Source organism: Populus trichocarpa, chromosome 1 (genome assembly GCF_000002775.5).
Source record: "Populus trichocarpa isolate Nisqually-1 chromosome 1, P.trichocarpa_v4.1, whole genome shotgun sequence".
Lineage (NCBI taxonomy): Eukaryota > Viridiplantae > Streptophyta > Magnoliopsida > Malpighiales > Salicaceae > Populus > Populus trichocarpa.
This window is the reverse complement of record NC_037285.2, coordinates 42,784,961-42,800,545: the sequence shown is the minus strand read 5'-3', so window position 1 is coordinate 42,800,545 and position 15,585 is coordinate 42,784,961. Positions and strand designations below refer to the sequence as shown.

Genomic DNA, 15,585 nt, shown 5'->3' with positions numbered 1-15,585 from the left:
TTGACGAAGGCATAGTAAATAGAACACAAGCAGCAACAACAATGAAATTTGTAGATCAATTCAACAATTGCAGTGTTAACAATAATCGAGCATGCAGCAGCACAAACATGCAATTTTTCATCTAAAAAAATGAAAATGAAGATGGAGATAAGGCAGGAACTTACCTCAGTCTCTCTCTTTGTTTTGCAAACCACCACGGTGCTGCAGCTTTGTTCTGCAAAAACAAAAACAATAGAGACCCATTACAGAAATTAGATTTTGAGCAACATGTTAAACAAAATTGACAAGGGGAACGCATAGTACTTACGGGTATCTCGCTCGTGGACCTTTCCCAGCACGAATCTCTTGGGTTTTTCTGCAATTGTAACAATGGAGGGATAGATCGATGAAGGTTTGTGTTTTTAATCTTCATTTGGAAAGAAGGGACAGAGGGGAAGAAGCTTGCTCTGGCGTCGTCCTGTGCGTTGGTGGTTTTAGGGTAAAATAGAAACGGGGTTGTAGTAAGAGACGAGAGAGGAGAACAGTTTGGGGAAGGAAATTGGGGTTTAGTTCATCAATGCTAATATTGATCTGCAACCGTAACAGAAAAATTTGTGAGGTAGAAGACCGTAATTGACCATGGTTACTGGGAAAGTGTCGGTGGTGAGAGAGAAGTAAAACGCATGAAGGAACAGTATGGGGAAGGTTGAAAATGGGAGTTTAGATCAATGGTAACATTGATCTAAAACCTTATGTGAACAATTTGTTGGGTTTTTGTGACCGTTGGGAAATTGGGTTAAAGAGGGACAAAGGACAGTTGGGAAAGTAATTGCAAATTATCGGTGATGAGAGAGAGGAGAAACGCATGAAAAGCAATGCGTAATTGCTTTTCAATTTTTGCAATTCAACCGCAGTTTGAACTGGGACCCACGTAAAAAAAAACTGTGGTTAGTGGTTAACCAAACATGTGTTACACTGCTTTTTTTTCAACCGCAGCCGCACCAGCATATCCAAACACCATCTTAATTTACCAAAACCTCTACCGATTCCTGGTACTGTGCTGTGGCCGCTACCCCCATTACCTATTTCAATCCCATAGCCATAATTAAGCAAGAGATCCCCGGGAAGTACTAATCTCCACTCGATCCGCTACCAAACCCCATACCTTTTCCAGCCCCACTAACGTGAGAACTATCATGGTGAAAGTCTCCGAGTTTTTGGTCATTAGTGTCGAAAAGGAACTTGTGAGCAATGCTGAAGCTAAAGCATAGCAAGACCAAGAAACTCACGCAGGCACACTTTAGTGCAGTCATCTTATTTTTGTTTTGATTTGATTTGTTATTCATGGCAGCAAATCAAGTCTTGGATATATAGTGAGTGAAAGCTTAAGGGACAGACTAAGAGCGTGTTTGACAGTGTGGTTGCGGGTGCTTTTCAAATAACTTTTCGTGCCAAAATGCATGCCAATGATGTTTTTTCATTTTTTAAAAATCATTTTTGACATCAGCACATCAAAACGATCCAAAACGTACAAACCATATTAAATTTTAGCAAAAAAAAAAAAATTCAAATTTTTTGGGAACGCGGGTTGAACTGCGTTCCCAAACGCTTCCTAAATGGGTAGTGGGCAAGGTTATCAAAAATGCTTTTTTGACACGACACGAAATATATAATATAAATTCGGATCATAAACTCGAATCGTAAAATCGTAAAATCGCAAGAAAAATATTTTAATTATTTATATATTGACAATTTCAGTCAAGTAGTAAATAATAATATAACACAATTAAAATAAAACTGAAATAAACAATACAAATGTCCAAACACCTTAAAATACATACTTCAAATAAAAATTCATAAATGGTTTAAATAACTTAAAAATACGAAAAGAAAAAAAATAAGATTGAACAACTATGTTTTATTGATAGAGTTTCAGAACATTTTCTAGAGGACAGGTCTTGAAACACACTGCAAGCAACTAGTGAGATGATACAACATTCTAAGGTATATCACCAACTTAAAAAAAAATTAACAAAGACCAATACAGTGAACCCGTGACAACGAGAACAAAAACATACAAAATGACATCAATTTAATCTCATGCCACCTCACCTTCCACCTTTTTTATGTTAGTAACAAGTCCTAGAAATAATGTCCAAATATCCCACCAAGCAAGACATGTATTTCAAGTTCTCTCTGAGTCTTTGTCGTCTCTCTTTGTAATTAACAAATGGTTAGTCTTAAACACAATATTTCTCTCTATATAAGTATTCTTATCTCTTATTTTACTCCTTTGATTCCTCACCATCTACCTCTGTCTTCCCATGGTTTCGATCCTCCGATCATGCCTTCCTGGCCTAAAATACAGTATAAGGCTTTCCCATACTCAAGATCCTCTAATGCTAGTGTTAGTCTATTAAGATTGAAAATTTAAGATTTGGGCAACGGGGAAAGGGGAGACTATGGAGTGGGGACTAAGTAGTGGAGTGTCAGGGGACTCGGACAGGGAGACAGTAAATATTTTAACTTTTGCGGGTTAAAACTCGAAATCAGTCAAACTCATAAAATCGGTCCGATTTTAACTGAGTTTGACTGATTTCGAGTTTTAACCCGATTTGACACGTTATATACATGTTGACTCGTAAAATCGTAAGATTTTAAAAGTCAATTCGTGATTTTAACAACCTTGGTAGTGGGTAATCCGGAGCCATGATAGGAAGATCGATCCCCAACCTTCAAGCCAGAGGCAGAATGCAATCCGTGAGCCAATTCTTTGGTAGTGCAAAATATGTATAGCTCTCCTATTCGACTGCAACCATCCTTAAGCTGTTGTTGACGCAATGCATGCATCAAGCGAGGAGTATTTCTAACATCGTAGCCCGATTACCATCATCATCATCCTCATCCAAGGCTTTCTCCCCTTTTCAGATGGGAACAAAGTCATAGACTGTGCAGCGTCTCCATTTCAAGAGAATAATTATGGGAGACAATGTATACTCCATGCATGGCTAGGGAAGACATAGCTAGGAGGAAGAAAAGGCACGGAATTTTCACGTATGATACGATCACTCTACCATGCATAAACATTGACTGCTAAAGTAATGCAATGATTAACGCACAAGATCTTTTTTTAGAGACAAAAGGATTTTTTAACCCAACAGGATTGATTTGATGATCATCTGTCTTTTCCGTTTTTCCCTTAAGTTTTATTTATTTATTTATTTATTTTGGCAATTTACTTTTTATATATGTTTTCTACATTTCTACCTTCACAATCTCCTTGTTTCTTGTCCCAAATAATACAGAATTAGGGTTTTTTTTATTCGTTTTTAAACAATTCTTGAATGAAATTTGAGATGGAATTATTCGAAACATTCAGCTACTTATTCGGGGGAAAGCACAGACTGTTTTTCTCACTTATTGGTTCTGCGCTGTGTTTGATCATGTTTTTAGTAGCGCCTTGCTCATGGACTGTATGGCTCCGTGGTTGCAACGTTGGATTCATGAGTCTCATGTGGACTCCATGGCTCCATGGCCACATCGATGGACTCATGAGCCTCGTCTCTAGAGACCTCATTCTGAGCTCCACTGTTGTGCTCATCATTTGTTTTTGATGCTGATCCTCCCTTCATTGTTGAAACTTGATTATAACATTCTGGGCTGCAGGTACATCCATTGCCTATTTGACCATACCCCGGAATGAAGTGTGGTGGAGGCATACCAATTCCTGCTATCGTGCCACCACTGCTGCCACCTTGCCCTATTCCACCACTGCTGCCACCGCTGCCTTGTCCTGTTCCAATCCCTCCACCTATGTTACCCCCAAAGTCAAAGCCAGGCCATCTTATGCTACCCCCAAGACCAAAACCAGGCAATCCTGGGATGAAGCCTACTCCACCAGTTCCAGACACAGACCCATCTGAACCTACTCCAATGCCCCAGCCGGATCCACCAGTCCCGGGATCTTCATATCCATTCCGACCAGATCCATACCCGACTCCATACCCTAACCAATAACCACCAGATCCTGACCCGAGTCCATTGCCATGTCCACTAGAACCTGACCCAAACCCAACACCTACTCCACTTGACCCGGCGCCACTGCCAAACCCAAAATCTTTTCCAATTCCAGTCCCGGTCCCAGGATCATCAGTACTACCATGGCGTTCGCCTTCATGCATTTGGTCATCATTGTCCAAAAAGAATCTGTGAGCGAAACTGAAGCTTGAGCATAGCAAGACCAAGAGACCCACGTAGGCACATTTTAGTGCTGCCATTTTTGTTTTGTATCGATCTGCAAGACAGCAAATCAAGACATGGCTTTATATACTGAAAGCTTAAGAGGAAAATTAAATTGGTATTTATGGTGTAATAATAAAAGCGCAAAATGTCTGCATTGGTTTGTTCTTGCAACCCGCAGCCACGATGCTTGTGTGAGAATTTACGTGTTGTAGCTGTAACACCAAACCTATAACCCAACAGGCATAACTGGAGATTACGGCTAAATTTTGAATTCAATGTCATCGAATGGAATGTAGTTTAATCGGTAAGGTTGAGTTTGTTTTTTAATTATTAATTTGAGTGTTATATATTTAACCGTAACTGAAAATTTATATGATAATTAATTTTAAAATTTTAAAAATTAATCAAAGCATACGTAAACTAATCAAAATATCTATAATTACAAAAAAAAAAAAAAACCTTCTTGCAGCAGCAGTCCAGTGGTTATTATGAACTAGAATGATGAAACAAATGGGGACATAAACAACAACTCGGATTCATGTGCCCACCAATTTATCAGTTGTAAAGAACCACTGATCATATATTAAAAAACTGCAAGTTTAACTCATGCATAAGTAAAATTGAAATTTAATTAAATTTTTTTTGAAAGAGACAATAAAATCTAGGAGTCGTTGATAATTGGTCTTTTGACCTTTCAATAGCATTATATATTACCTGTTAAATTTGTCTAAGGATAATTAATTTTTTTTATATATTTTTTAAAAAACATTGTAAAGACTTTCAGGCAGGATTATTTTTGTAATGAAGTTGATTTTTTTTTAATTAACAAGTTGCTCGGGATGAATTTAAGCTTTTAATATTTATGAAAAAGAGTGTAAAGATATTCATTTTAAGGATATTCATTCCCTTAAAAGTCAAAACAAATAAACCTTAGAACTAGAGGTATTTGCATATTTTCAAGCTGGTTTTTTGTAATTAATATGTATTGGGAGCGATTTGGTTTTTTTAGTATGTGCTAGCAAGTCGGTGATGTCAGCGTTTTTTAGACGATGTTTGTAGCGTCTTTCTCTTTCCAAACACTGTCTTCCAGGGTGGTGTTTAAAGCAACTCGCCATGTTTTTTCTAACGATGCTGAGCGTGTTGCCATCATAGCAGTGGTTGGGCTTAATGAACTTCTTTTCTTCTCCTTTTTCTTTCTCTCTCTTCTCTTTGCCAAAGAATAAATGTGTCCTTTCATTTGTTTTTTTTTTTTACCCAATTTGTTATTCTTTTGATTGTTATTTGTTTTGTTTTTATTTTATTTTTATTAATTTTTTCTTCTTCAATTTCATCCCTTATCATTTGGTCTGATTTGATTTTTATACCAAATTTCATCCTTATTCTTTTGATTGTTGTTTTTTTATCCCTAATCCATTTGAAATTTATTTTCAATTTCACCCCTCAACATTTGATTTCAAATTATTTTTCTATTAAATTTATTCCTCATTCTTTTAATTGTCATTTCTTTTGCTTTGGAGACTTTTTTATTGCATTTTTTTAATTTTATCCCCTAATATTTTATTGATTTATAATTTTACTTTGTTTTTTTAGGGTTTGTCTTTTATAAGTTAGTCTCAGGGTCACGGGTTTTGAAAGTTAATACAGGTTGATTTTGTTTTTTTTTTTAAAGTCCTTTTATAAAATTAATTTTTTGTAATTTTTTTTCAACATTTAATTTATTAAGAATTGATATTTGTTTTTGCTTTCTTTTACATGAGGTTATCCTAATCATGTATCTATGGCCGTGGAGTTAGCAGGTAAACCCAAAATGACACAAATCTTTTTTTTAATTAATTTTTTTCTAGTTTTGCCCGTATACATTATGTTATTTTATAATTGAACTTCATGATTTTATTTAATTTACTTTCAATTTTCCATCCATTGCAACTACCTTCTTCTAAGGCATAAACACTGGTAACTCAATAAAGTTATAAATTTAATAAGTTAATCAGGATAAACTTGGTTCTTTTTTTTATCTGTTTTGCATTAATAGTATTTTTAACTATTTATTTATTATTATTGTATTTGTTTTATTTATATTATTTAAATAAACCAAACTTATTAAATTCTAATTAATTCAATAATCCAAGTTTTAGTGTTTTTTTTTACCGCTTGATTTTTTTTTAAAAAATTAAATCGGCCCACAGCCTTGCGCAACCCCCTGATTTGGTCTTTTCCGTCCTCCGGTCAGGATTTTGATTAGACATCAAAATCTTCGTCCTTCAGAAAAGAACCCTTTCCTTACCAAAACGTCAGAAAGGGTGGTGGTAATCATTTTCTTGAGCTGGAAACCTTTTTCCCGGAAGATCTAGTAAGATGCCTCAAGCAAGACTGCCGGGACAATATTCGACTCTTTGGCTGTATAAGCAAAAAAGAAAACATATCACCTAAAATGGGTCATCCATCAACGGCATAGCATTTCCATATTGATGACACAACCAAAAGATTTTAACCAGAGCATAGCAAAATTAAAAGGCTGCTCCTTTATATTCCTTGGTGTGAACTGTTAAATCCCGATCTATGAAACACTAACATCCATCTGAAGTAAATGAATTATTACCAGAGACGAACCCTCAAGCTCCAAATGCAAAACAAAACAAGAGGAAATCTTCAACCTTTTACATTAACAGGGGGCTCAACTTAGCACAGTGAGAAAGCTCTTCAAAAGAAAATACAGCAGAGTTTATTGGCATTTAGTCACACGTTTAAACATTGTCACCAGCGCCTGATTCCGCATCAATATTCTTTAAACCTTCAGCCATCATTCGTTCCCTGTTTTGTAATTGTCTTTCAACAACAACCATATACAGGCCTAGATAAGAGATAACCAGAAACTATCAGAAGGAGGGTAACCTAGAGGAAAAACAAAGCTCGTGATGCAACAATTCCAATAAAACAAATGGTTGTCAGTCTTACAATATTTTTAGCAATAAATCAGGAGTTGAGTAAAGAAAACATACTGACTACACTTCCAATAGCACAGGCCCAAAGAACCCTCGAGGACCATTTATCACCAATAACTCCTCGGCCTCCCATCTTTCGCTGCAAAAAGCCACTAAAGTACTGCTGAGTACATACCATTATACACTACAAATTAATGCCAAAGTTGATTTCTTGGATGGCTACTTTTCTTTTCATTATTTCTCTCATAAGCAACATAATAAATGCAGTAATGGGGAACTGAGAAGGAAGATCTCGTAAGAAAAGTAACAGATAGAAAATTTTGAGCAGAGAAAACTATGAGCAGCTAATCAACTAACAGTTGAGGGGAAATTATGGACTAACAGGAAAAAGGGGAGTGCAAGAGAGTTTTACAATGGCTAACGAAAGAAAACCATTTGCTCGCAGAAAGAAATCCCGAAGTGGATATCTAATATTCATAAGAAAAAAGATTTCCAGAAAAAAAATGTACTTCCACCTTGAAGCATTTTGCTAACATTACCATGATCAACAAATAGCACCCTAAAAAGGATCAAAGAATTAATCAACTAAAACAAAAATCCCGTTTTCCCTAACTTCCCAAATTCAACCTCCTAAAACAAAAGAAGCATGATTCTGGAGAAATGTGTGGGCATTTTAACATTGAAGGTGTAAACGAGCTCGAAATTCCCATTTGCTCATGATACAACCAGTGGATTATATTCAGCAAAGCAAATAAATGTTGCTAGTCCTTAGTCATTTACCTACACTACACTTTCCCTTAACAAAAATAAATAAATAAATTTACAGTAAGAACAAGAAGCCTATATGAGACTTGGGGCATGCAAGCCAACACTTTCTAATCTACAGTTAAAGGGTTTAGAATCACACAGTTTCTTTATCTAAATGGAAGAATACACCACGATGAGATAAACACACTAATTAATCATTCTAAACCCGTATAGCTCGTGAAAAAAAAGAAGAAATCAATAGCATCTTGGCTAGATTTTCTTTGATCCAGATTCCTAAAGTAAATTTAAGGAATTGAAATAGAACTGATCAAGAATTAAGTAACTACAACTCGGGCTAAACAACAAATAGATATCATTATGATACACACCCAAAAGGAAAGGATTAAGAGAAGATGCGATCAAAACACAAGCAAATTGTAAAAGACCCATCTGGATATTTTACCATTTCTTGATTTAGAATTAAGAATAAAATGGAGTATAGAGAGTACAGTACCTTGGTTTGTGAGTTGAAGCAGATTCTTCAAAGAAGAAGACTGTTAACGGGAGTGTGGTTTTAGCTAGATCAAGGGATTTTAATTTTTATTGTGAGGTCGGGGATTGGTATTCGCAGAGCTTCATTATCTATCCGCACACCAATTTCGAGTTAATGGACTTATCTGTCCTCATGGCAATCTAACAATTACAACCCTACAACAATTGAGACTTTTTGTAGGATAGGGAAAGCCGAAGGAACTACTGGCAGTGCCACTACCGTAGTGTTGAAGAGAGACTGTAAATAATTAATTAAATTGAAAAATGTTAATTTGTGCTCCACCAAAGCACAGACTGGAAGTTAATCTAGAGTTAAAGGGACAAATTTGTCCATCAGCATATAATAGCTGTGCGAATAGACATCGCGGTGTGCGAATAGCTCTTTCTAGCAAGGTCTCCACGTTTCGTTAAGCGTGTAGACCTGTTCATGGTCCGGGCCGAGCCTAGGTCAGACCCGGTTGATTTTTATACAGCTCAGGCCTGTCCCTTGAAAATATAATAAAAAAATAAAAAAAAATCACCCCGACCATTATATAATTAGGTTGTTTTTTTTTTAATTTTCCTTGAAAATTATAATTTATATTTTAAAGTTTATAATATTTTACATCTCACCTAAGAAAAATCAATAAAAAAATCAAATTATTTAGGGAATCATATTAAATATTATAATTTTGTATACTTTGTTATAATTAAAAAAAACTTTCATAATTGAAATTTTATCAAACATTGTGTGCATATAATATTAAATCCAAAACCCAGGAAAGAACAATTGTTAGTGTCACTTTAATTCATATCCCAGAGAGAACCTCATGTCATCTCGATAATTTCTGACCCGAGAATGGCAGCAATAATTCTTATCAGCTCCGGTGGCCTTCTAGTAATCCACCACTGGCAACTAAGGTTTGCTATATATATATATATATATATATATATATATATATATATATATATATATATATATAAAAGAAGGGACATGTAAATAAACATGTATAATAAGTTATGTAATTAGAAAGGAGCAATAATTCCTGTGTACGTGAGATTGTGGAAATCATTATAAAAGATTGAAAGATAGAGGTTATTAGTAGTTGATATCACTTAATTATATAAAGCAGATAGTAAAACAAATAAAGGTACAAACAAGAAAACAAAAACTCAAATCAATGCATTGTAGTTTTATCAAGTTCTCGGAACCTTTCAAACCTGAAAATTATAGACGATAATTAAGTAGGCTTGCAATTTTCTTTATAATAGGCAGGTTTGCAATCTCAATTTTATAAATAAAAAATACCAAAAATATATTTTATTATCAAGGAGTTCCAATTCGTGGATGTAATCAAAGTATGAATCACTATATGAATGTAATTATTCTTTTCCTAAGTTATTGAGTTTACTTTATATTCAAGTTATTTTAATTACTTGGTTATTTTTTCAGTTAAACTACTATTTGTATAAAATGAATTTAATTATATTGATATTCATGTAACTCTTTAATACAAATTTAAAATTATATGAATAAATCTAAAATTATAACAAAACCTAAATGGTTGAAAAAATCATTGTGGATCAAGAGATCTTTTATTGTGGATTGTAATAGTAATTTTACTTTTAATTTCTCATCTTTTTGCAAGCAAAAAAATGTTTATTTGACTTTCCTTTTCTTCTCATTCATTGCTTCTTCTCTCTCATTTTCTTTTATTTTTTTACAACTCTGATCACGAAGAGAATGAAAGTGAATTAGATGAGAGGAAACTGCAGAGAGAGGATGGAGATGGTGCTTCCTGTGTTTAGTCCTTCTCCTTATTCTCAACCAAATCGGCAGAAGAAATGGAAGAGAAGAGGGCACCAAATTGACAGAGAAGAGGACATAGTTGTGACGGAGAGAAAAGGACAACAAAGAGAGTGTGGAATTTTATGGTATGATTAATGGGAGAAAATTATGTGGTTTGCTTTTGTCTGTTCTTAAGAGTTTGATGTGATTAATTATTCTTCCATTAACAAAATGGATGTATCTAATGAGAACATTCTTGATCTCACCATCAAACCCATAAATTTGTAAGGAAAAATATTGGACTTTATGAGTTCTAACATCAAAGGTGGGATCCTTTCCAAATATCTAACATGTTTTTGTTGTTTTTTTCAATAATGTTAGGAGGATTAGAAATGAGTAACAGAAAGTTTGGACAACAAATTAATGGGTAGAACAAGGGAACTTTGAGTATGTTGAATCAACATTTTATTGGAGGACAATAAGTATATTCTTGCGTTTGATCAGAGTTTTTTAAAGTTGCAAGAGCACGGACATGTATCTAACAATTAGTATCAACATAACAGAGTTTAGCTTAAATTTTGCATCTATTTATTGAAATTCAGCAGTGTTTGGCAAAGGTATTTATTGCTTTTTTTCCTTAACAATACATTAGAAGTTCACAAAGAATTGTTAGTTAGATATCTTGAGACCATTCAACACATTTGCATGAGTATTTTGGTCCTCAACAAACAAGCTACTTGAGTCTAACAACCATGTCAGGCTCAAGCACTTTGGGTCTAGCAACCACGTCAGGCCCAAGCAACATGGGTCCAGCATCTTGGGTCTGGCAAGCATGCTTAACCCATGTTATGTGGAATTGGCAAAAATTACAATGGACAAGCTTTAATTTTTATTTGGATTCCATTCTCGCTGTCTTAGTTGTGTATTAACTTCTCTACATCTTAAAACCTTTCTATCTATGTTACTGCTTATGGTTTGTGTTAATTTCTCTTTACATTATTAGTAGTTAAAGTTTAAGTTATCTTACATATTTAACACAAACATGAACCAAGTTTAGAGCAATGACATAAAAAAAAATATTGTGGCAGAGCGCGGGCAATAGTAATAGTAGTAGTACTAATAACAACAACAACAACAACAACAACAACAACAATAATAATTGTGGTTATAAAAGTAATAATAATGATGATGATAGTAATAAAAATAAAAATAATGATAATATTAGTTATGGTGGCGGTGAAAATAATTATAACAATAATATAAACAATAATAATAATAACAATGATAACAACAATAATAATGATAATGACAGTGATCAAGATAATAATACAAATTTCAATTATGATATTACTTATTGATGATAGTAGTAATGGTGGTAGCTGTCATAATAATGACAATATTAGTAATGATAATAATAAGATAAGAATAATAATTGTTATAATAATAATGTTGATAATTCATCATTTGATGTTACATTAATCCTTAGATATTGGATTAATTGGGGTTTCAGTTTCATAATTGGTTTTATTTCGCATTTTATGAGGTTATCATGATCTAAAAAAATATCTCAGTATTGAGTTGGTGTTTGATTTTGCAATTATCTATTTTTGTTATCAAGTAGTTAAAGAAAAAAATTACAAAAAAAAAATATAATCCCAGTAGAGTCTATAACCCAGTTCACAGGTTCGGCGTACTAACCCGGCTTACCCGATTCACGCAGGGCAACTAGCTCGAAATGGATTGACCCTCACTTTTGGAAAGGAATTTTTAGTTCGTTATTTGCCTTAACACTGCTTTGTTTTTACCATGATCTAGAAACTCTTTTGCTAGCATTTATTAACTCATTATGGATAAATCATTACCATACTTTTGTGATATTTTGCAAGACTAATGTTGAATTTGCAAAGAACAATTGGTATCAACATAACAGAGTTTAGCTTAAATTCTGCATATAATTATTGAAATTCAACAGTGTTTGATGGAGATATTTATTGTTTTTTTTCTTAACAATACATTAAAAATTCACAATGAATTATTAATTAGATGTTCTCAGACCATTCAACATATTTCATGAGTATTTTGATTCTTAACAAAACCATTTCATTTGCCTGGCTCATAAAAATTATGCAAATCCCAAGCGTCAGACCCAAGTTACTTGGATCTGACAACCACACCAGACTTAAGCGTCTTAGACCTAGAAACCAGCGCCACGAGTCTAGAACCATGCGACACCTAGAAGTCACATTAAAGAGCTCGCATGAGCAGTGTTAGATATCAGCAAGTGCATCTCTCCAACATAAATATCTTTTTTGAGTCTCGGAGAAGGTGTCTCGATGACATAGAAGGGATTGCCAAAGATGGCAGGCCAGCCCTGGATTAACGCATTAGCCATTAGCTTTAAATAGCACGATTATGTTTGTGGGAAGAGTAAGTAAATGGCCCATTTCCTACAATATTTTCATCGACTTCCTGCAAGTTTATTGACTTGGTTCTAAATTTTCTATCTCTTTCCCTATAGCATGCTTTAATTCTTGCCATGACTTTTCCTTTCTCTCAGAATTTCATTTAGCAATGGCCAACCATTTGCTTTCTATACTTGAGATTTCTTGCCTGCCATGACAGGATTACTTGCTTGTCAGAGCATTAAATGCCTGCCAGTGCATTTATTGCCCAGCAACCTGTCACATATTGCTTCTTGCACGGCTAGAATTAAAGAAGAAGATCTTCAATTCTACTGCAGGTTACTATTGGTACCCACAATACGATTGAGCGTGGATGAACAACATTTTTGCCACATGATTTAGTTTTCTTTGTTAATTGTTAATTCTTGTACTTTATGTCCCGTGGTGTGGAGAACCACTCTTCTCCCCTGGAATGCTTGTTTGTAACTGTTAACAAATAAACAATTCAAATTTAGATGATCCGTAGATAGATAACTCGTGATATGTTGTAGGTTAGATTATTTTTTTAATATAAAAAGACTTCATGTGAAATTTAAAATTTTAAAAAAATTAGAGAATTGAATTATTGAACCGACATGTTTAAGAATCTCATCTAATCTAATAATACTTAAAAAAAATAATGATAACAAATAAATTAAATTAATAAAAAATAACAAAAGCTAATTCATAACCAAATATTGAAAAACAAGATTTAAAAATACGCTAAAAAAATAAAAGTAATTACAGCTAACCTTTTAAACTTGTAACCCCTGTTATAAGACCGAGACCACATTACATAAGGTGAATCTGAAAAAATTACAAAGCAAAATTCTCAATAAACTGAATGCCAAGGGATGAAACAAAAAAAACAATTAATTAAAAACCACGATCACGAATACTAAATTTTTTTCAAAATTCATTGATTTTATTTGCTAAATCTTTATATAAAAAAATAATTTTGACTTTCTTGGAGAATAAAAAAATCAGTCGATCTAGGTAACCCTGGTCAACTTACTCGACCTATGAACCTGGAGATGCTTGGGGTCAACCCCTAGGGCGGGTCTAAAAACCATGATCAAAAGAATGAGGACCCAATTTCTTCACTAAATTATTTTTATTTTTTTAAACCCATCTTAAAACCCATTGATTTTTTTTTTGTAAAATTTTGACCAAAATAATGTCATTTTTACATATTTGTGAAATAAAAAAATTTGTTGCCTGTGTAACCCTGGCCAACCCACACGACCTGTGACCCGGGACTTGTCCGGGGTCGACCTCCGGACCGGGTTTAAAAACCATAATTAAAAAAATAAGGATGCAACTTGTAATTTTTTTTTAAAACTCGTTGAATATTGTTTTAGGCCAAGTTGATCTGGGTAACCTTGACCAACCCACTCGATTTGTAACCTAGAATTTGCCCAGGGTCGACCTCTAGATCGGGTTTAAAAATCAAGATTGAAAAAATAAGGATCAAATTTGATATTAAAATCAAATAATGATGGATGAATCTGAAAAAAAAAATCAATTAAGAAAAATAAATGAGACCAAAAAAAATTACAATGAAAAGAATAAGAACTAAATTAAAAAAATAAATTAGGTATGAAATTGAAAATAAAATCAATTAGAAGAAGGGTGAAAAGCAAAATAAATATTAATTAAAAGAAAGATGATAAAATCTAATATAAAAATAAAATGATAAATGATGAAATTGAAAAAAATCATAAAAATAATTTAAAACAAATATAGAACAATAAAAACTATGAGGACCACAATTCAAATAATACAAAAGATTAGGGCATTTTTTAACTTTGGGTGGGTGGAGGAGAGAGAAAAGAGGGTGGAGAAGAAAAAATCCAGTCGCCATCTAACGGCAGCCTTTAGGTCAACACGTGTTGGTCGGGACAAAGCACCGCTTTGCCTGAGACGGTGATTGAGTATTTTTTGATACCAAAGGAGGTGTCATACACCGCCCAATTGACATGAAGAACCTTCACACACTAGCGTGTTTTTATCAAGCGCCAACAATTTTTTTTTTTTTTTTAAATACTAAAATACTCCAAACCCCACACAAAATTTACAAAAAACCAAAGTCCAAAAGATGCCAATACCTCTAAAGACAAAAGCATTTATTTTAAAATCCAAAGTTATTTTGGCAATCTCACTATTCTCAAGAAAAGGAAAAACCGAAAAAGACCCTCTCCCGAAGCAAACCGAAATTCTGCTCCTAACGTTATCGAGGACTTCACACTGTGCAATAAAAAGAATAAAAGTCATACATACCCCTCACCAATTTGAAAATACCAAATATATCTCATGTAAAAGTCTAAAAATACCCCCTAACACCATCTTTTGTGTTTCTCTTTTCTAGGGATATAATTTGATAACTTTATGGTGCAAATCCGTAGTGAATTAGGAGAGGAGCTAAGTAAAACCCGAGCCTTTTTAGTTTTTTTTTTTAAAATTATTCGAGTGCTGTGTACTTCAAGAAGAATCTGGAATGCTTGTATATATGTGAAAAAGTCCATGCTTCAGTTGGCGCCTCCCTAGTCCCTTCATGATCACCTCCTCTGTGTGGCTAATCCATTGGTGGACAATATCCTAGATACCAACAAGCTCACAGTTTGCAAGCTAGCTAGTTTCTAACGCCTCAATTTGCTCCTTCTGGGATGCCATTCAATGGAGATTTAATAATTTTATCACATAAATTCTTAATTTTATCACTTCATTTTTGGTTGCATAGTAATATTTATTTTGTAGTGTAATTTATGAAGTTGAAATAAATAATCATTTCTCTTACTTCAATGGAACAAGGTCCATATAAAATTAAATAATATATCATTTACCTTCTCAACTGACTATTAATAATTTTAAAAAATAATTATTTTAATTACTATACCAAGCTTCGTATACCCGA

General features: G+C 33.7%; 2 protein-coding genes across 3 annotated transcripts; both read right to left on the bottom strand.

Annotated features, from left to right (window-relative positions):
- Positions 1 to 3,443: 3,443 nt before the first annotated feature.
- Positions 3,444 to 4,256, bottom strand: LOC18095601 (glycine-rich protein 5). The gene has a single exon (XM_006370217.3). The coding sequence runs from the start codon at positions 4,254 to 4,256 to the stop codon at positions 3,444 to 3,446; it is 813 nt and encodes a 270-aa protein (XP_006370279.2).
- A 2,464-nt stretch (positions 4,257 to 6,720) lies between these two features.
- LOC18095600 (uncharacterized) lies at positions 6,721 to 8,589 on the bottom strand. Of its 2 annotated transcripts, none has more exons than XM_006370216.3 (3): positions 8,425 to 8,589; positions 7,221 to 7,302; positions 6,721 to 7,072 (listed from the first exon to the last, which is right to left on the bottom strand). In XM_006370216.3, exons 2-3 carry the CDS (start codon positions 7,294 to 7,296, stop codon positions 6,966 to 6,968), a joined length of 183 nt encoding a protein of 60 aa, XP_006370278.1. In that variant the 5' UTR covers positions 7,297 to 7,302; positions 8,425 to 8,589; the 3' UTR covers positions 6,721 to 6,965. The 2 variants fall into 2 exon arrangements, with proteins under 2 accessions (XP_006370278.1, XP_024462440.1); XM_024606672.2 differs by having other exon boundaries at positions 7,221 to 7,315; positions 8,425 to 8,588.
- Positions 8,590 to 15,585: the final 6,996 nt, after the last annotated feature.

Coding starts and splice junctions, on each gene's coding strand:
- LOC18095600 (XM_006370216.3), bottom strand. CDS start 7,296: ATGGGAGGCCGAGGAGTTATTGGTGATAAATGGTCCTCGAGGGTTCTT. Junction 7,073..7,220: donor TGCTATTGGAAGTGTAGTCA/GTATGTTTTCTT, acceptor TCTCTTATCTAG/GCCTGTATATGGTTGTTGTT.
- LOC18095601 (XM_006370217.3), bottom strand. CDS start 4,256: ATGGCAGCACTAAAATGTGCCTACGTGGGTCTCTTGGTCTTGCTATGC.